The sequence below is a fragment of the Moschus berezovskii genome, chromosome 27 (assembly GCF_049115385.1).
Source record: "Moschus berezovskii isolate FMDL1 chromosome 27, NW_MosBer_1.0, whole genome shotgun sequence".
NCBI lineage: Eukaryota > Metazoa > Chordata > Mammalia > Artiodactyla > Moschidae > Moschus > Moschus berezovskii.
The window spans coordinates 39,597,205-39,616,828 of record NC_142486.1 but is presented as its reverse complement, the minus strand read 5'-3'; the positions used below and the strand labels follow the sequence as shown (position 1 = coordinate 39,616,828).

The window sequence follows — 19,624 nt, the reverse complement described above, 5'->3', positions numbered from 1 at the left end:
GGTCACGGCAGCCTGAATTTTAACGACAAACTAAAGTGTGATTCATGTATGGATGTGAGAGTTGGACTGTGAAGAAAGCTGATCGCCGAAGAATCGATGCTTTTGAACTGTGGTGTTGGAGAAGACTCTTGAGAGTCCCTTATACTGCAAGGAGATCCAACCAGTCCATTCTAAAGGAGATCAATCCTGGATGTTCATTGGAGGGACTGATGCTAAAGCTGAAACTCCAATACTTTGGCCACCTCATGAGACGAGTTGACTCACTGGAAAAGACTCTGATGCTGGGAAAGGTTGGGGGCGGGAGGAGAAGGGGACGACGGAGAATGAGATGGCTGGATGGCATCACCGACTCTGTGGACATGAGTTTGAGTGAACTCCGGGAGTTGGTGATGGACAGGGAGGCCTGGCGTGCTGTGATTCATGGGGTCGCGGAGAGTCGGACACGACTGAGCGACTGAACTGAACTGAACTGAAAGTGTGATTCTGGGCAGGTGACTGAACTGACTACATGGGGATGATAACAGTGTCTCCGTTCCGTTGATCAGTCGTGTCCGACTCTATGCGACCCCGTGGACTGTAGCCTACCAGGCTTCTCCGTCCATGGGATTCTCCAGGCAAGAATACTGGAGTGGGTTACCGTTTCCTTCTCCAGGGGATCTTGCCGACCCAGGGATCGAACCCTGGTCTCCCGCATTGGAGGCAGACGCTTTAACCTCTGAGCCACCAGGGAAGCCCTAATAGTGTCTAGTTCCTACAATTTTGTGTGCCATGAGCATCCAGATGCATGTCAGCAGGGGCTCAATAAACGATTACTGTTTTTCACGATTCAACTCCACGACCCTTTAATCGGCTGAGACCACAAGCCTAACCCTCGATGGAGGCAATGGACTAGCTGAGCCGGTCTGGGCCATGGACACCTGCCTCACTGCTGGGCAGCCCTCCTCTCAGCACCACAAAGCTTGGACTACACCGGCCAAGAAATCAACCTTCCTTTCACCTCTCACTGTGAAAATTTACGGTGGACCTACAAGGGAGGTGAACAACGACCTGGCCCCGCAGGGCTGGACAATGAAAAAGGCACGCCCCCGACAAGTTTAAAATGAGAAGCCAGTGTGGGGCTGGACCCCGACTGGCCCGGAGGGACGTCCAGCCGCCAGCGGTGGGACCTGGGCTGACAGTAGAGCGCCACGGGACACAAGAACACTCCCCACGGCTGCGCCCGCGCCGGGCTCCATAGTGCCAGCACCTCCAGGGCGCAGGCTCGGGCCCCGCCGCCCCGTCGACGGCGTCTCCCTGAGAGCTCTGCGGCGGCGCTCACCTGGCCACTCTTCCCCGCCTCTCCCAAGCGCCGAGCGGGCGGTCGAGTGAACCGTGGCTCAATTGGCCCCCGAGGCTGCCTGGGCAGGTGAGCCCTCTCCTGCAGCTCCCTTAAGTTAGCGGGTGAGGGCCGCCTTGAAATCCGTTTTGACCAGGGCAGTGATTCTCAAAACTTGTCTGTGGGGGAAGAATTTCTCCACAGTTAGATTTTCGGGCCCACCCCGACACTCAAAAGCAAAGGGTCTCGTGTGAGTCGGAGGTCTGCATTTAAGCTTCCCGAGGAATTCTGACCCCGGTAGCCTGCCGGTTTACCCGTCGCACCCGATACAGGGTTAATTTCCACTAACCGACCTAGCGATCTCGCCCCTAAGGTTTCTGGGATCTCGGGCTCGCGCGACGGTCCCGCCTCCCTTCCCCAATTGGCCCCTCCTTCGTCCCACCCCCACAGGCAAATATTTTCTTCTGACTGGTCAGCGGTAAGTGTGTGGCGGAACCTGATCCAATGGGCACTAGAGTTCGCAGATCGTAATCCGGAAGTTGGTCCTGAGCAGTTCCGATTGGTTGTTGACGCCTAACGCGCGTTGAGACTTCCGGCGTGGGTGCCGAGCGCGGAGTCCTGTGAGCTGAAAGGCGTGGAGCTCAGGTCCTGTTCTAGGGTGGTCTTGGCGGGGGCGGGCCAAGGGGCGGTGCGGCGGCGCCAACGAGCAACTGAGCGCAGGAGCCGTTTGCGCCCGGGCTGGAGCCAGCTTTCTCGGCCAGGGTTTGGAGCCCCGGGCCACCTGGCTGTTGCGGACTCCAGCCATCCTTGCGCTGGGCCCGGGGCGTCTTCTTTGGCGTGCGCAGCTGGCTTCGCGACCAAGGCGGTCTGGGGGCCTGAAGATGGCGTCGGGTCCGGGCTTCCAGGACCGGGAAGGGCTCTTGATAGTGAAACTGGAGGAGGACAGCGCCTGGAGCCAGGAGCTGCCCCAGCCAGACCCAGGTCCCAGCCCGGAGGCCTCTCACCTGCGCTTCAGACGGTTCCGCTTTCAAGAGGCCGCTGGGCCCCGGGAAGCCCTCAGCCGGCTGCAGGAGCTTTGCCACGGGTGGCTCCAGCCGGAGATGCGCACCAAGGAGCAGATCTTGGAGCTGTTGGTGCTGGAGCAGTTCCTTACCATCCTGCCCCAGGAGATCCAGAGCAGGGTGCAGGAGCTGCACCCGGAGAGCGGCGAGGAAGCGGTGACTCTCGTTGAGGATATGCAGAAAGAACTTGGGAGACTGAGACAGAAGGTAAGATATATGCGGTTTGTTTGGCCCCAGTTGCCCATACGAGTTTACTTGATTGCCCCGAGTAGATCTTAGATGGGCAAGAAGCCTTTTTGTAGATTAGTGAGGAACTTTCATTCTCCAGATTTGCCCCAAGTTGACAGACAGTGAAGAGTGCCCTGTTTCCACCTGGAGCAGTGTCTCTGCGTTAGAGTGAGCCCAGGAGTTAGCTTGCCAGGTTCAGCTCCTCCCTCTGCTTCACTCTAGCTTTGGGACTTTGGGCAAGTCACTTAATTTCTTCTGGCCTCAGATTTGCTGCTGGTAAAATGAGAATGTTAAAATACCTCTCTAAGGTTGTTTTGAGGATTAGAAAGAGAGCAGCATGTAGTTTGATCACGCTCTTGGCTTAGAGTTAGTGCTTAATAGTTGTTAGCTGTACATTACATTCTGCAGTCTAATCTTTACAAAGCTGGGTGGCAGTTAATAGTGGAATTCAAAAAGTTTACAACTGAAACTCTGAGGCCATATGCCCCAGGGCCATCCAAATTTACCTTCTCCAGTAGTGAAGAGTGGATGCATCTAGAAGAGGTGGGTGAAAGTGAGAGGGAGTGAGGTGGGTCAGGAGCTGAGTGGGGAAGGTGTGCCCTGGGAGTGAAATCCCCCTGAACCCCACCCCCCACACACATTTTCTCAGGTGTACACAGGATCAGAAAAGTCTGGTTTTAGTGTAACTCATTCTTCTCTCGCTGGGTCTAAAGGGTTTGCCAGTGGTTCTCTGTTGAAGACTTGTCCTCAGAATTCTGTATTAATGTCCCTTCCTTTTGGGCCCTGTTGTGATGATGAGTGATGTGGGTTGGTTCCCAGGTCACAAACCGTGGGCGGGGAACAGAAGTGCTTTTGGAGGAGCCTTTGCCTCTGGAAACAGCACAAGAGTCACCGAGCTTCAAGCTGGAGCCCATGGAGACTGAGCGAAGCCCTGGCCGCAGGCTGCAGGAGCTACTAGGCCCCGGCCCCAAAAGGGACCCTCAGACTGTAAAGGAGAGGGGTGAGGAACAGTTATCTGGGCAAATGGGAGGGAGGAGGGGCTTTGGGGTTGCCCCTGACACTGGCAGGATGCAGCCTCACTGCCAAGGAGGGAGCGTTTTTGACCTGAGGGTCCCCAGATATGGAGTAAAAGATCTAGACGTGGTTTGGATTCCTCTTGGGGTGGGTGAAGGGAGGGGGATCTCTTAGCAAGTCTTTTTGTATGCAGAAGAGAGACTTTTAGAGCTCAGTGAATGAGGACTTGAATGCTTGGGCCAGCAGGAAAGACTGCTGGTACTCTGTTGTTTTGGATATCGCTTTATTATTCCTCTGTTGCCTTCTGTTCAGTGTTGGGTCCTCCTAGCAGAGTCTGGGTGTGAGGGCACAGTGGACACTGTGTTGTGATAATCCTTGGGTTGCCAAGATTTAAGAATGCCATTCTCATCATCATTTCTGTCACCTTCAGCATTATCTGCTCCCTGGCTTTCTCTCTTTCCTCCTGAAGGAAACATGGAAGACAAGGAGCTGACTGGGCCCCAGGTGATGTGGAAGTTCTCATTGTCTACCCCCAGTTGTTCTTGTGGGGGTGGGGTCCTTTTGCCACTTAGAGAGGATCCTTACTACCTCACCACATGCATCTCCCCACCTTCTTTGTCTGTCTCCTCCACACTTCACTTGTAGGCCTAACACCCTTCTTCCCCATGAAATGAGTCCTTGGCACCCCTGGGTTTTGCCCTTTAACCTGTGACTCGGCTTAATTGTTCTTGGTGCCTTAGGGCCTAAAGGTGATCTTGTGCTATTTCAGTTGCCTGAGAGCTTAGAGGACGTGGCTATGTACATCTCCCAGGAGGAGTGGGGGCGTCAGCATCCTAGTAAGAGGGCCCTCTCCCGGGACACGGTGCAGGAGAGTTATGAGAATGTGGACTCACTGGGTAAGGACTTCTTTTCCAAGGATGAAGACTGAGCCATTTCTGACCAGGGTCCTGTCCCTTAGCCACTTGCCTCCTGGGTGTTAAGTTCTGAGTTTGGCCAAGAGACCTGCCTTTGCCTAAAGTCCCTTGGACTAAGATCAGTTAAATATTTGCCAAGTGCCACAGTTGGCATACTTAAGGGCTCCAGCTGCCAGAGATGAGAGCAGGGAGTCTGAGCCATGATGAACTTACCAGGGCAGAACAAGTCAAATCCAGTGATGCTCACCACTACCCCCATCCCCACTTCCCACGCATCACCCACGGAATACTGTGGGGCTCCAAGTTCCTGATGCCTTGAAATTTTAAAATGCTTATTCTTCCGACCTCACTTTTCTGTGCTCCATTAGTATTTCTGGGCTCTTCCCAAAAAGCACAGGTTTCGGGGCACTGGCATCAACATTCCAGCTTAGTGACCATCCCAGTCCTTGAAAATTGAGGAAGGGGGAAAGCTTTGTAGAAATTTGGAAATGATATATATTCAAAACGGGTGTAAGTAATTTAAACATAAATTAAGGTACGTCTTCATGTTGAACTATTATGCAGAGATTAAAAACGAGGTCTGTAAAACAGGGCCAAAAACTGATTGTTGGATTAAGTGGAGAGTGTGTGGGTATTATATAATTCCTTCATCTTTTCTGCATGTATGGAAATTCTCATAATAAAAACTTGAAGGAATCTTAAAAAAAAACAAAACAGGACTGTGTATGTTACCATTGTAGCTATCTTGATGCATACCTGGTAGAAAAGAAGGTTGGTTGCCTGCACGGGGGCCTTCTCCAGGGTCTCTGTCATTGCGCTGTGGCTTGGCACCCTAAGTTGAGCACAGTTCTTTCAGTGAGTGCTAAATAAGAAGAGTTTGGATCACGAGTTCTTGGGACTAACTTTTTTAAAGTCCATGTTTGATGGAGTGAGCATAACACAGGATGGCTCTTTTTGGGTTTTAATCTCAGAGTCCCAGGTCCTTTTCTGATTGTCCATCATATTACCTTTTTTCCTTCTGGAATTGTCCCAACTTAGTTTCATAAGGGTCAAGGCTCTTTCACAGTATTAAACTTTGATTCCTCAAGGAACTAACCACTCTGACCATGTGCATTTGAGTGTTGTTTTAATTACAAAAGTTTTACATTGTCATTGCAAAAAGTCCCAAGTACCACACAAGTTAAGAAGAAAAAAGCCATAGTCTCTCTCATCTAATTTCTTTCTCTGGGGGTAACAATGGGAATAGTTTAGTGTATGTTCCAAGTAATTGCTGTCAGACTTACTGTGCCTTCTGTATCCATCCAATGAAGGCAGGGAGCAAGACTATCTTTGTTTCTCTTGCCTGGTTGAGGAAAGTGGTGACATAGAAATCCTTTTCTTTCATTGTGGTTAGAGTCTCAGGTTCCCAGTCAGGAGGCCCTGAGTACCCAGGTGGAACATGGAGGAAAGCCGTGGCACCCCAGTGTCCAGACTTGCAAGGAGGGTCTGAGCTCCAGGACTCCGGCTCCAGGTAAGGAAAACAACTGAGCAGCCTGCCTAGCTAGTCTCCCCCTGTTGGGAATAAGGCATTTGAGGGTCTTGGTGTAAGGCTAGCCTGTCCCCACTGCCTGCTTCCATCCCAGTGATGTCAGGCGAGGTTCCCAGGGTGCAGAGTGTAAGAAGGCATTCATTCCTGGGTTCACTTGCCCACTTTTGTCCCAGTCTTGCTCCATCCCACACTTTTCCTGAAAGACAGAAGCCAGGGACTCAGTTGGAGAGGGTGGTCAGGGCCCCCACAAGGGAATTCAAGGCTGGTTTGAGCTCTCATTCCTGAGTGATGTCCCCACGCCTCATATGGCCTGTCTAGAGTGAGTTACCAATATGGGGAGGATGGGAAACTGAGGCAGAGTGAGGCCTTCTGGACTTCTGACCTACAGGCAGTATCACGCATGGGATTTCCTTTTCTCCTGCATAGACATAACATGGGGGTCTGATTTCTCTTGCTCTTCCAGGGGAAGAGAAATTTGAGAACCAGGAAGAGTGTGCTCAGTCTGTTTCCCCTGAGAGCATCCACCGTCAGGTGGTGCTGCCTGGCCAGGCCAGAGGGGAGGTGCCCTGGAGTCCTGAGCAGGGAAGGCCTCGGGACAGGGCAGAAAAACTTTGGGAGCCTCCCACAGAGGATCGAATGGAGCAGTCCTTAGTGGGGGCCACAAGTTGCAAAAAACTGGGACGACCAAAGGAACTGCAGCCGAAGAAGCTTCACTTATGTCCCTTGTGTGGCAAAAATTTCTCTAACAACTCGAACCTGATTAGGCACCAGAGAATACATGCAGCAGAAAGACTGTGCATGGGTGTGGAGTGCGCTGAAATCTTTGGTGGGAATCCACACTTTTTATCATTACACAGAGCACACCTGGGAGAGGAAGCCCATAAGTGCCTCGAATGTGGAAAAAGCTTCAGTCAGAATACCCACCTGACTCGCCACCAGCGAACCCACACAGGTGAGAAGCCCTATCAGTGTAATGTGTGTGGAAAGAGCTTCTCTTGCAACTCCAACCTCCACAGGCACCAGAGAACACACACAGGTGAAAAGCCCTACAAGTGCCCGGAGTGCGGGGAGATCTTTGCTCATAGTTCCAACCTCCTCAGGCACCAGAGAATTCACACAGGAGAGAGACCTTATAAGTGTGCCGAGTGTGGGAAAAGTTTCTCTCGCAGTTCACACCTTGTTATTCACGAAAGAACTCATGAGAAAGAGAGGCTGTATCCCTTCTCTGAGTGTGGGGAAGCAGTGAGGGACAGCACGCTCTTTCTTACAAATCCTGGGACCCAACCCAAAACAGAGAAGAAACTTTTCCAGTGTTTGACTTGTGGGAAAAGCTTCCGGCAGGGCATGCACCTCACCAGACACCAGAGAACACACACAGGAGAGAAACCATATAAATGTAACCTCTGTGGGGAAAACTTTTCTCATAGATCCAACTTAATCAGGCACCAGAGAATTCACACAGGAGAGAAACCCTATACCTGTCACGAATGTGGGGACAGTTTCTCTCACAGCTCCAATCGGATTCGTCATCTGAGAACCCACACGGGAGAGAAACCTTATAAATGTTCTGAATGTGGAGAAAGCTTTTCTCGGAGTTCACGCCTTATGAGTCATCAGAGAACTCACACTGGATAGAAACAATGGGATTTCTTTTGGGTCCAGATAAGGTGGCCTGTTCAGAGGGGCCTGTTGTTCAGAGCTCATATTCCTTCCCATCAAGTAATGGGTCCTTTTGAGGGAAGTACAGAGGCAGCAAAGGATTAGCATAAAACTGAAAAGGAATTCTGTCGGAATTAGTGAGAATAGCAAGTCTTTGAGGCGACCCACTCAGGGTGGAATTCTCTGTGAAGTACTTCCCGTCCCAGGACACTCCTATCCCCCTAAACATATTTAGCCAGCTTGTGACGTGGGTGCCTTATTCTGTCCTGTGTCCATCCCAACAACTTTGGGAATCCATGGACTTACTGCTTCCTCACTTGGGACATTCATCAGGAATATTTGGGCTCCTGAGGAAGAGTGATCAGGTCTCCTGGGAAAGCAGGAGGCACCAAAATACTGGTGGTGAGTTGCAACTCTTCTGAAGGCCTGGCTGGGAAGCTCATAGGCAGTCCTGAGCACCCACCGTCAATGGCCTGACCGTATTGGTCATTGGCAGGTCCTAATGTAATTGTCACCTCACACAAAAAGGAACAAGAGACCTAAGGGAAATAGTAAGACAGAATTTGCAGGTCTGCCCAGAAGTAGGCAGAGGAAACTATATAAGTCTGAATTAGTTTACCCTTTGCAGAGATCGAGTCTTTAGAAGGTTCACGAAAGATGGGTTCCCTGGGAGACTTTGAAAACATGGATCCTGGGGAAGTTAGGAATCATGCCCACCCTTGTTGAAAATATGGTTGGATGTTAATAAATATCTTCAGGAAACATGAACATGTGTGACTCATCATTGAGGGCCTTTGTCTTGTCTGCCATGTTGATCTGTCTTTGTCCACTTCGGGAGGAGGACCTGATTTCTCTTTCTGGTCTTAACTTGTTGCTAAGGAAGGTTCTGAAAAAGGTGACAACAGACTGGCGGAGGGAGGGAAGGTGTGGCCCTGGCTGGCTCCAGGCTGAGGTTGCTATGTGGAAATAAGGGTCAAGCCCAGTGGCTGCTTCAGGTGATGTCATAAAGGTGTCCTTTAAGTTTTATGTGTGTGTGTGCTTTTTCGTTCTCTAGTGTACAGCAGTGAACATGCCTTTTTGGTTGTTTAGAATGTTTGCTTTCTTACAAAGTAAAGATCTAGCTCTTCAAAAACAAGTTATTTTGGTCTAGGAAATGGTTGCCAGGAAAAAATGGTCCTGGTATGACTGAGTTATTGCCCATGTGTGGAGAGAGACTTCGGAGAAGGCAATGGCAGCCCACTCTAGTACTCTTGCCTGGAAAATCCCATGGGCACAGTCCATAGGGTCGCTAAGAGTCGGACACGACTGAGCGACTTCACTTCCACTTTTCACTTTCATGCATTGGAGAAGGAAATGGCAACCCACTCCAGTGTTATTGCCAGGAGAATCCCAGGGACGGCAGAACCTGGTGGGCTGCAGTCTATGGGGTCGCACAAGAGTCGGACGCGACTTACCAGCAGCAGCAGCAGCAGGAGAGAGACTTGGGAGAGAAGGCAAAATTATTAGGGGAAAGCATTACATTTTACAATGGGAAATCAGGAATAGGAATTTAGGAGTGTGTTTCTGTGGAAAAGAGGATACCAGAAAAATTCTAGGAGTGGGAAATGCTGATGCCAGGAAAATATTGCAGGTTTTGGCCCTGGAGGAAGGTACCAAATTAGCTGTCTTCAGGAGGAAAAGATAAAATATTCCATTGGCAACAGACCATTAAATATATCACTGTTAAGTGAGGGAGATACCCCTGCATGCTCCTCACCCTTTCTTGTATCTGTCTTTCATTTATTTCCCCTTCTCTTGAGAGCAGTGGTAGTGTGGGACTCGGGTGCCAGGGGAGGGAGGTGAGGATTTGAAAGAGATTCACGTGGGATGGAAAGTGGTGGGAGCAGGTCAGGCTGCTGTGGCTGTCGATGCCATGAAAAGGGTGGCTGGTATAAAGTTGATGTTCCTAAGCACTCTGGTTAAGACGGTAACTTACGTGGGTTGTGAACCTCATAAAAATGGAAAGCACCCCTTTAGAACCCCACTTACCCCTGAAGCCCCATAATATCACCCATACAGATCTCATGATGTGCTCTAACTGGCATTACTCGTACTACAGCCAGAGCAAGAGGCCCCTCATGTGTTCACTCCTGGCACAAGAAGGCTTTCCAAGAGGAGACTTCACCCATTCTGCAGTCCAGCTCCCCTTCTAGCAAACTTAATATGCAGGCTCTTGCCTTGTTTTCATGAGATGAAGTCACAAAGTATTGCATGTAGAACACAGCACAGAGCCTGGAACATAAAATACTCATCTATTTGTGCCACTTGTGGACATATAAAACTGGGAAATTGCTTTTCTTCTAAGTACCTGGTACTGAGATCAAGGTAAGACCAAGCTGGAGAATTCCCTGGTGGTCCAGTGGTTAGGACTCGGTGCTTTCACCGCCATGGCCCAGGTTCAATCCTTGATTGGGGAACTAAGATCCCGCAAGCCACTCGGGTGTACCTGGGGGAGAAAAAAAAAGACCACGCTGGCAGGAATATTCAGGTGGTAGTCTGCTGTTACAGGCAGGATCGATTACTTTGTAGTCGTATTTTGTTTTTTCTTGTAGTCATATTTGAAAAAGCAGGTCAGAGGTCCTTACAGTAGGGTCCCATGAAGGCATTGCAAGGGAAGGTTAAGTATATATACTTTCATGTTACTCCTACTTTTACCCCACTAGTCTTGGGAAAGAAACCAGAAGATATTCCAGCTGGCTTTTTTGTCAAAAAGAAACTAACACTGGGGGCAATAAAGACCCCTGCCCCTGCAGTCCAGATGGGTACAAAGGAGACCTGGGAGATGTGGACTGACCCTGAGCAACAGTCTCATACCCTTGTAGCAAAGGTAGTGCCTGAAACCAGCAGAAAGGCTCCTGGTACCACGCATAAGCAATGTGAAAACGCCTGGCAGAGCCCATCTAGAAGCATCAGGCCCAACAAAGGGGATAAAGCCCCATAACACCAGAGACTGGACAGAGTAATAAAACATCAATAAATTGTTTTTATTTCCAGGAAGAAACATCAGCAATCACTGAGTTTTTACCCCATTTATGAAAGAACTTAACATGTTTCAGTGCAGTTAGGAGACAGAATGGTCCAGGTAAATTCAACGACAAAATGGTTAATGAAAAATGACTCAGGCCTACCTCTACCCCCCACACCATCTCTGACAAACAAGTGAATGTCCTTAATTCATCACTGAAACACTTTGAACATCCCAGAAACTTCTGTGTTAAGAAACCAAAACTGGTGGCTCACCAGGCTCCAAACCTGCTTCAGGGAGACAGTGAGATTTCCCCAGGTGGAAAGGATAAGAAGAGAAAATGCTAAGTTTCTGAAATGTAGGCAGTGGTATGGAGAAGGCAATGGCAAGCCACTCCAGTACTCTTGCCTAGAAAATCCCACGGATGGAGGAGCCTGGTAGGCTGCAGTCCGTGGGGTCGCTAAGGGTCGGACACGACTGAATGACTTCACTTTCACTTTTCACTTTCACACATGGGAGAAGGAAATGGCAACCCACTCCTGTGTTCTTGCCTGGAGAATCCCAGGGACAGGGGAGCCTGGTGGGCTTCCGTCTATGGGGTCACACAGAGTCGGACACGACTGAAGTGACTTAGCAGCAGCAGCAGCAGCAGGCAGTGGTAACCCACTCCAGTATTTATGCCTGGAAAATTTCAGGGACAGAAGGGGCTGGGGCTGGCGGGTTACAGTCCATGGAGTCTCACAGAGTCGACGCGACTGTGCACGCTGCACACACCGTACGCACACACGCCAGGGTGTGTTTAGGACCTAAAGAGGAAACTCTGCCTCTCCACCCCAATTTCCCCTCTAGGCAGGAAAACGTTCTAAATCCTGGATGCGGTTCCCCATCAGAGGGTGAAGCTTCTCTTGAGGCTGTTTCCCATTCTCGGGAGGGGGTCCAGGTTAAGTCTGGGAACCCTGCCACAACCGCTGGAACAAGAGCGAGGAGCTTGTTTCCCTGAGGCGCTCTCGTCTTCAGGAAGATTTCCAGAAGCCAAAACGTCAGTCCTTTCTCAGGTTTAGGCGAAAAAAAAAAAAAAAAAAACGAGGCTGCGGGTCCCACAGCTTAGCTTCTGGCGGCATCTGGGAGCGGGCGCAGTGCGCCTAGGACCACCAGTGAGCCCTACCAGCTCGTCCCTTCGAGGATGGCTCCCGAGCCGGCCCGGGAGAAGCAAGGACTAGGGGGTGTGTGTGGGGCGGGGGGTGCTCGACGGCCGCGTCCCAGCAAACCTTTCCCCCTCCGTGAGCGCCTGGGGCCGCCTTGCGCAGGCAGCCCGCACGTGCCGCGCTCCGCTCGCGGGCCTTCCAGGACCTTGCCAGGCCGCGCCCCTCCTCAGGCCCGCCCTCCGCGCAGGCCCGGCCCCGGCCGCCGGGGACCTCGCCCAGTCTTCGGCTCCGACTCTTGGCGCAGGACCGGGACGGCCGAGCAGCACAGTTTTCCTCTCCTTCCACCGCGAGCAGTTACTGGCGGCGCGACTACACTCTCCGAAGCTTCCTAGTCCGCAGGTGCGCGCGCTAACCCGCAGTCCTACCCTCCCTCGTGGTCCAGCAGGAGGCGAGCTGGTACGGGTGGGCAGGTCTCGGGCGGGGAAGGGTGGGCCTAAGGGCCCACGGCCGACTGGGAGCACCTCTTCAATTTTGTTTTAGTTCGCAGTCTCTGGCCACAGGATGGGCAACTGATGGGAGAGGAGCCTAAGGAGACAGGTGCAGAGTGTGATGCAACCTGGACTAGGAAAGGAGCAGTAAGAAGGGAGAAGTGGAGACGGTCAGACCTTCAGGATGCAGAGCCTACAGGACTTCATGTGGGTCCAGGCAGAAGTCTAAACTCTTCGGATGACCTCCAGGGCATTGAAAATCTGTCCCTGGTTTGTCTTTGCTCCTGTCTCCACTAGTCGCCCCTACTGCAACCATCCAGGGACCTCGACGCTTCCCAGGGACATACATTCTGACATCTCACTTCCCCTTTGCCTAGACTGCCTTTTTCCCTGCTTCCCCCACACTTTAAAGGCCAGCTCAGAAGTCACACTTGCCTATTATCCAAGCATTCATAAAGCCCTCCGTAACTCATTTTGGCTATCACACAACCAACTGTGGCTTATTCCTATTCCTAAATACCCAGCACAACAACGTGAAATTTGCAAAATCAATGAATACTGTTTCTTCGGGGGGGGGGGTGCTATTCGCAGGATTTATGGGTTCTCAAATGCCAACCAGGGATTGAACCTGGGCTGTGGCAGTGAAAGTCTGGAATGCTAACCACTAGGCTACCACGGAGCTCCCTCAATGAATACTTTTGAAAAGGGTATGGCTGCAGGTCATATATTCTGAGACTTTATGAACACTGGGGTAAAAATGGATGTTAATGCAATGAACTTGAGAGCTATCAGTATGCTCATCTGACATTCCCCCTCAACTTCTTCCAGCATCCATTCTACCCTAGGGATTGAAAGGTGTCTCAACAAATGCTAATTTTATAAATAACAAAAATGTTAAGATATAAAACTGTATTTACAATGTATCTTACCTATTTTAGATACATGCAATATACCAAAGTCTTGAAAGTCCATCATTAGTCAATAAAATTTGAGTGCTTTTATCTTATGTTATCTTTTATAATTAGCATGTTACTTCCACAATAAGAAACAAACACTAAGTAGGTGGTAACCCATTTACAAGAGCAGTGTGTCATACCATTAAATTGAAAAGTCTGTCCTTTTCTTCTTAAATAACTAGTCAGCGTAAATATAGCTGCTTTGTTATATGCTGTGAATATATTTAGATTTTAATGCTCTCCCCACATCCATTCCACCCATAATCTGGGACAGTAATTCCTTATTAAAGCCTTTGCCTTAAATAGAAAAAAAATGGATTAAAGGACATATTTATACATAAAAACCCCAAATTTATTCCTTTCAAATTATTTTATAAACAATATAAATGGGCATTGCTATGCAAAGTGAGGTCAGTTGATAAAAACAATAACAATCCACAACAGGTCTAGTTCATGTATCATCACAAAACTGCAGAAATCTTTAAACAACATCTAATTATTACAACCAGAAATTGAAGGCATACTGAAAGAATACTTAATATTATGAGGCCTCGGTTTCAAAAAGCTACCAATTCTAGAATGGATTCTATTCTGGAACTGTTTCTTGATTATTTCTTGTTGCATCTCTTTCAGTGTAAAACGGAACCTTTGAAACTCAGGTGTGACATCGACAAAGTCAAGTAGGTAGTCCAAACTCTTTCCTACAGCAAATAACTTAAATTCATCAGCCTCCTCTTCAGCTCCTTTTTGAACAACTTTCTTTGTAATTCCACCTTTTGTTTCTGGGGGGCTACCCTTTTCTTCTTCACCCACATTGAACCATACCCTATTGTCATCCAGCTTGGTTTCTAACTCCCTACATTTCTCAAGAATTTCTCTATAATCCCCATCTTCTAAGTCTTGAAGATCATATTCCTTTTTGTAAAGAAGATTTTCCCATGCATTTGTTATCGTTATTTGTGTTACTTCATCCCAACTCTTTGCCCAGTTAAAAACTGCTCTTTTTAGGTTGTAGATTTTAATCTTGGAAACTACTTTTTCTCCTTTTTCTTGTTCATCATCACTTTCTTCAAAAATTACAAGACTTTCCTCAAGTTGCTTCCACCTGTAAAGTCGTTTGCAGCTCAAGATCACGCCTTGATTCATTGGCTGAATTAAGGTTGAAGTGTTATGGGGAAAGAACATGCATTTTATTCGACCATCCTCACTGGTTAGTAATTCAGTAGAAGGGTGAACTGGAGAACTGTCCAGGAGTAACAAGGCCCTGACATCCTCCTCATGGAATCTTAGAACATTAAGTTGGAAGTGCTTGACTTCAGGAACAAAGTTTTGAAAAAACCATTCTGAAAACAATTCTCTGGTGAACCAAACATCTTTACTAGGTTTGTATATCACAGGTAACGTACATGTGTCCTCTTTTACACTTTTGGGCAGCTTTGATTTTCCAATAATGATTGACTTCAACTTATGAGTACCATCTGCGTTTGCACATAAAAGAACAGACAATCGTTCTTTGTTTATTTTCCTCCCTGGCAGGCAAATATCTTTTCTGCTTGCCTGAGTATTTTCTGGCAGTGACTTCCAAAAGAGGTCAGTCTCATCCCCACTGTACAGCTGAGCAAGACACAACTTCTCTTCTTTGATAAGCATGGACAGTTTTTGTCGAAATGACTCAACATTTTCTGAAGCTGAACTTAGGACTTGTTCCGCACATACTTTTCGGTTCCCAATTGCATGCCTATTTCGAAACCTAAAAAGCCAACCAGTGCTAGCTTTGAAGTCTGTTCGCCCAAAACACTGTGCAAATCTCTCGGCAGCAGCCTGAAGCTCCACACCTTTCACAGGGACACCAGCGGAGCATTTCTGTTGGTACCACATGTAGACAGCATCGTCCACATCGCCATATTTGGCTCCTGTTGTCCTCTTTCTCTTCTCAGCCCCTATTAATGGAATGTCCTGCTTCAGTACAAAGTCCAAAATCAATTTCTTATTCTTTTTAATGTCATAAAATGTTGACTTACTGATTCCAAATTCATCCATTACACTTTTAAGAGATCTTCCAGCTTCAATCCTACTTAGAACCTTCATTTTCTCCTCCAAATTCAGTGTTGTATATTTCCCTCTCTTATTCATTCTGAATTTGGTTTCAAACAATCAACAGGGGTAAAAAGAAAGATGCCTAATTAGAAAAAAAATTAAAAATGAAAAAAAAACCCACCCCCTCCAAAAACTAGCACAAACTCCCAGAAGGCACAGGCATTTATACTGAAGGGTACACATATCCGTAAAAGAGATAAAGGCTCATGTAGTGCTGGTCTAGAGGTAAAGGTCTGAGAGGTAAAGGTCTCAGAGAGTTACCACTGTCAAGGTCCTGTCTAGCTGTTGCTACTGCAAGACATGGATGATCAATCTTCAGAACCCTGCTTCTGAATGCTGCTTCTTCTCTTCCTCTCTTCTTACAGTAGCACCAGTCAGGAATAACAGGAATACCTGCATACTCTCCCTAACTGAATATAGGAAAAGACACAAAAGGAAGAAAAAAGGTGAGATGTGCTCACAAGAACAAACTCAGGTAAGATAAATCTCAATAAAAAGTAGTGCTTCAGAAGGGAGTATGAAAGGCTCAAAGGCAAGGACAGAATAATATTGTGTAACAGATGCAGTGTGGCTTCTCCTCTCCTGAAACAAGCTGACTTTCCTCACTGCTAGAAAGGAAACCAGTAATCATATTGCTCTGCCTGTAGTGTTCACTGGGCAGCAGTCTGTCCACCTGGATAAAGACTTTAATCCATCCTGACAGTGAGATGTCTGGAGAGTTGGAATTCAGAAACAGTAGTATAGTATCTTTAGGTGAAGAAAAAAGTTAGTAGGTTCTGTTGTCCATATGAATGAAATCCAACTTTTACTGCATTCAATACAGCATTCCCAAAGACTAAGCTTTAACTTAAGTGTTTCTTGTGTTTACCAAGGTAATCTGTTAAGTTTATAAATAAGGTATGTTATTGGCACTTTTTCACTCTCAGATATTCTTTCTTGTGTACATTTTGAGTATTTTCAAGTGTTATTTATAACTAAAATTCTTCTTCCATATTTGGGATGTTATCAAGTTTCAGCATCATGGCAGTTCTTAGAGATGAGCCCAAAAGTTTTATAAAAATTTTACAGTAGTAAAAAGTTTAAAAGATTTGTCCTTGAGATTGCTTTCCTAAATTTATATTGAGTGTTCAGTAACATATTTTCTCCATTTGAGATTTTATTTGATTTCTCTTCAGCATAGATTTTACTTAATTTGACCCAAGACTCAAGTTTTTCCACTGCTTGAAGAAATTTAAACGGTTTCTCTATTGATGATTCTTATCTGTTTTCCATAAATCCTTCTGTTGGCAAACTCTTCTATAGCTCTGCACCCTCAAATATTCCTTTTAAGTCCTCCTGGTGTTGCCCAAAGCCATTCATTCCATGTCTTTAGAAATGTCCTGCTGCTACTGCTGCTGCTAAGTCACTTCAGTCGTGTCCGACTCTGTGCGACCCCATAGATGTCCTACTCTAGGTTAATTTCATGGTTCTCCTTCCAGATACACAACCTCATGGGAAGTAACAAAACTGCCTCTTTTATCCATTCCAGGTGCTATGAAGAAAGAAAAGTATGTCAGAGAAATGAGAAAAATGGTTGGTATTATTTCAGTTATTTTTCTTCTCTTTTAGGGCAAAGCCTGACTGTCTTTCATTCATTTCTTGACTACACAGGATTCTCAAAAGCCTCTCACCTAGAAGAACCCAGATCATTAGTTTTCCTCTAACATTTGTTGCAAGAAATGTCAACTGCTTTACAGAGTACTAATGGCTCAGAGGTTAAAGTGTCTGCCTCCAATGTGAGATCCCTGGGTCGGGAAGATCCCCTGGAGAAGGAAACAGTAACCCACTCCAGTATTCTTGCCTGGAGAATCCCATGGACGGAGAAGCCTGGTAGGCTATACAGAGTACTAATGGCTCAGAGGTTAAAGTGTCTGCCTCCAATGTGAGATCCCTGGGTCGGGAAGATCCCCTGGAGAAGGAAACAGTAACCCACTCCAGTATTCTTGCCTGGAGAATCCCATGGACGGAGAAGCCTGGTAGGCTACAGTCCACCGGGTTGCAAAGAGTCGGAGACGACTGAGCGACGGAACGGAAGAGGCTCATGAAAGAATACAAACATGAATAGGGTGTGAAGCCAATGACAGGCTAAGCTCAAGCAACCTTCTAAAAAAAGGCAGCTCTAACTAAGGCGATGACTATTATAAACCAAAAAAGGAAAGAATGTTTGTTAGCCAACAGCAGCACCATTAAACCCAGACAGTCACCCAGCAAAAACATTCAGCCTGCTATGGCAGTTGTATGATGTCTCAGAATAAACTGCATGCTTTCATTGCTTTCCAGCTGTACATTCATAATTTCTCAAACTGTGCCCAGGCAGAGAAAGGTGAAATCAAAAGCAAAGATTTTCAGGCGACTTCAGTGGGTTCCTCAGCAAGAATAAGGAACTGTGGCCCTTATTCTTAACATTCAAACAACAACAGTCATCAGGGGCCCTCATTCACAATTCAGCATTTTGTGCCTTGTTTCCTCTTCTTCCTTTCAGAGGGTCTCTTTTCCCACTTCTTCTCCCTGTGTTCACTAACCAGCTCCCTACCCATGTTTTGAATCAGGCCTGCCAGTGACACTCAGGGGCACAGCTGGCAGAGCTCCATTTATTCAGTTTAACAAATTCCAATTTTATGTTCAGCTTGGTCCAGATGATGAGGATCTCAATGCTCTGAGTTACATATGACAGACTTATTGCCCACTGGTTCTGAGAGACTGGAAACAGCAACTACTTTGAAGAGACTCAGTCACAACCTGAAATTCTAAGGAAATGAACCTGCTTTGAAACATATTCAAGTGACTTAGGCAGATACTTTTTTTTTTTTTTGGCCATGCTGCATGGTTTGTGGGATCTTAGTTCCCCAACCAGGGACTGAACCCGTGCCCTCAACAGTGGACGCAAGGAGCCCTAACCACTGGACCGCCAGGAAATTCCCAGCAGATACTTACTAGTATCACCTCTGTTTAATCCTTTTCTCTCACTCAAAAACGATCAAGGTCTATGCCTTGGAGTGTAACACCAGTCTACCTAAAAGCAAAAATAGCATAATGACCTGGTAATGGTCTCTTATTTTTGTTCCCACCTTAAACTTAGCTCCAGATGAGCTGCCCTGGAAAGAACCTCCCTCAAAAACCCTCAAATGATACTCTTTATTACTTTATTTTATTAAATGCAATCTCTTCACTTCCATTCCAGGCTCCATAGTAGAAGTACAAGAACTCATTTTCTAACTTTTACTCTAAATATACCCCAATTACACTGAGTTTAAAAAAAAAAACACAACAACTAAAGATTTTCTCACATGCTCATCTCTGAAGCTTTCAAGACTGCTCTTACCTTTCCCCCTGCCTGGAATATGGCCCCACTCTGCTTTAGGGCAAATCCCTCAAGGACTTCTGTAACTTTCCCCTACCCCCAAATCAACTTTCACTTCCTTGGAACTCCCAGAGCCTTCAGCTTATGTGTTACTCTTTCCTACCTGTGTTACTGATATTTGTGAAATTGCCTCAGTCCTTTTGCCAGATATCTTGAATCAAAGGCACCTTTCTACCGACTCTGTAACACTCGCTACACGTGGTAAACTTGACTAGACTAGGCTGACACTATGAAAACACTGACAATTGAAAGCGGACAACCTGAGATACTCAGATTCCTAAAAATATGACTCACTAAATATTTATGGAATGCCTACATTACCCAGGAAACTCTATAAGACATAAATAAAGTAAAGAAGGTGCCCATCCTCCGGGAAGTGCGCTGTGGTGGGAAAAACAGAAGATAGGAAAAAGGACCCTAAATTCCACTGGACCACCCCCACTGGTGAATTACCTGACCTTGAACAAGTCACTCCTTAGCTCTCAATTCTCTGTCAAGGAGCTCTATGAAAGGAAACTACTGCATGAGGAAAAACCTACCTCACAAGAAAAAACAGAATCGTGTGAGCACGCACGCCCTGAAACGGGTATACACCCCCAAGGGGCCGTTGATCCTGACCGGGACAAAACGGACTTGTACTGACGGAGATGCGACGAGCCCCGGGACCGCAGCTAGGACAACGCCGGCTAAGCCGCGGGAAGGTCTGGGGCCCCACGCGCGAAAGGGGACGGCGACCCTCAAGGACGGATCCGGGTCCCTAGGCTCCGCCGGCAGCCCGAACGCGACACAGGGACCACCTGGACGCATGGGCCTCA

The 19,624-nt window shown here is 47.5% G+C and overlaps 1 protein-coding gene and 1 non-coding gene across 5 annotated transcripts in view; one reads left to right on the top strand and one right to left on the bottom strand.

The window, feature by feature from the left end:
• Positions 1–8,487, top strand: part of ZNF263 (zinc finger protein 263) — a 31,563-nt gene extending 23,076 nt beyond the window's left edge. For 2 of the 4 annotated variants that reach the window (XM_088832810.1, XM_088832812.1), the window contains exons 2-7: positions 1,766–2,583; positions 3,424–3,604; positions 4,049–4,122; positions 4,388–4,514; positions 5,926–6,042; positions 6,524–8,487. In XM_088832810.1, the coding sequence (XP_088688936.1) occupies positions 2,197–2,583; positions 3,424–3,604; positions 4,049–4,122; positions 4,388–4,514; positions 5,926–6,042; positions 6,524–7,695 (2,058 nt within the window). In that variant the 5' untranslated portion in view covers positions 1,766–2,196 and the 3' untranslated portion in view covers positions 7,696–8,487. Of the gene's footprint in view, positions 1–478; positions 2,584–3,423; positions 3,605–4,048; positions 4,123–4,387; positions 4,515–5,925; positions 6,043–6,523 lie in introns of those variants that run through there. The other 2 variants (XM_088832811.1, XM_088832813.1) reach the window with 2 other exon arrangements.
• On the bottom strand, positions 5,763–19,477 carry LOC129545311 (uncharacterized). The gene is made up of 3 exons (XR_008683687.2): positions 19,349–19,477; positions 10,067–10,204; positions 5,763–6,256 (listed from the first exon to the last, which is right to left on the bottom strand). It is a non-coding gene; the product is annotated as an uncharacterized LOC129545311 (transcript).
• Positions 19,478–19,624: the final 147 nt, after the last annotated feature.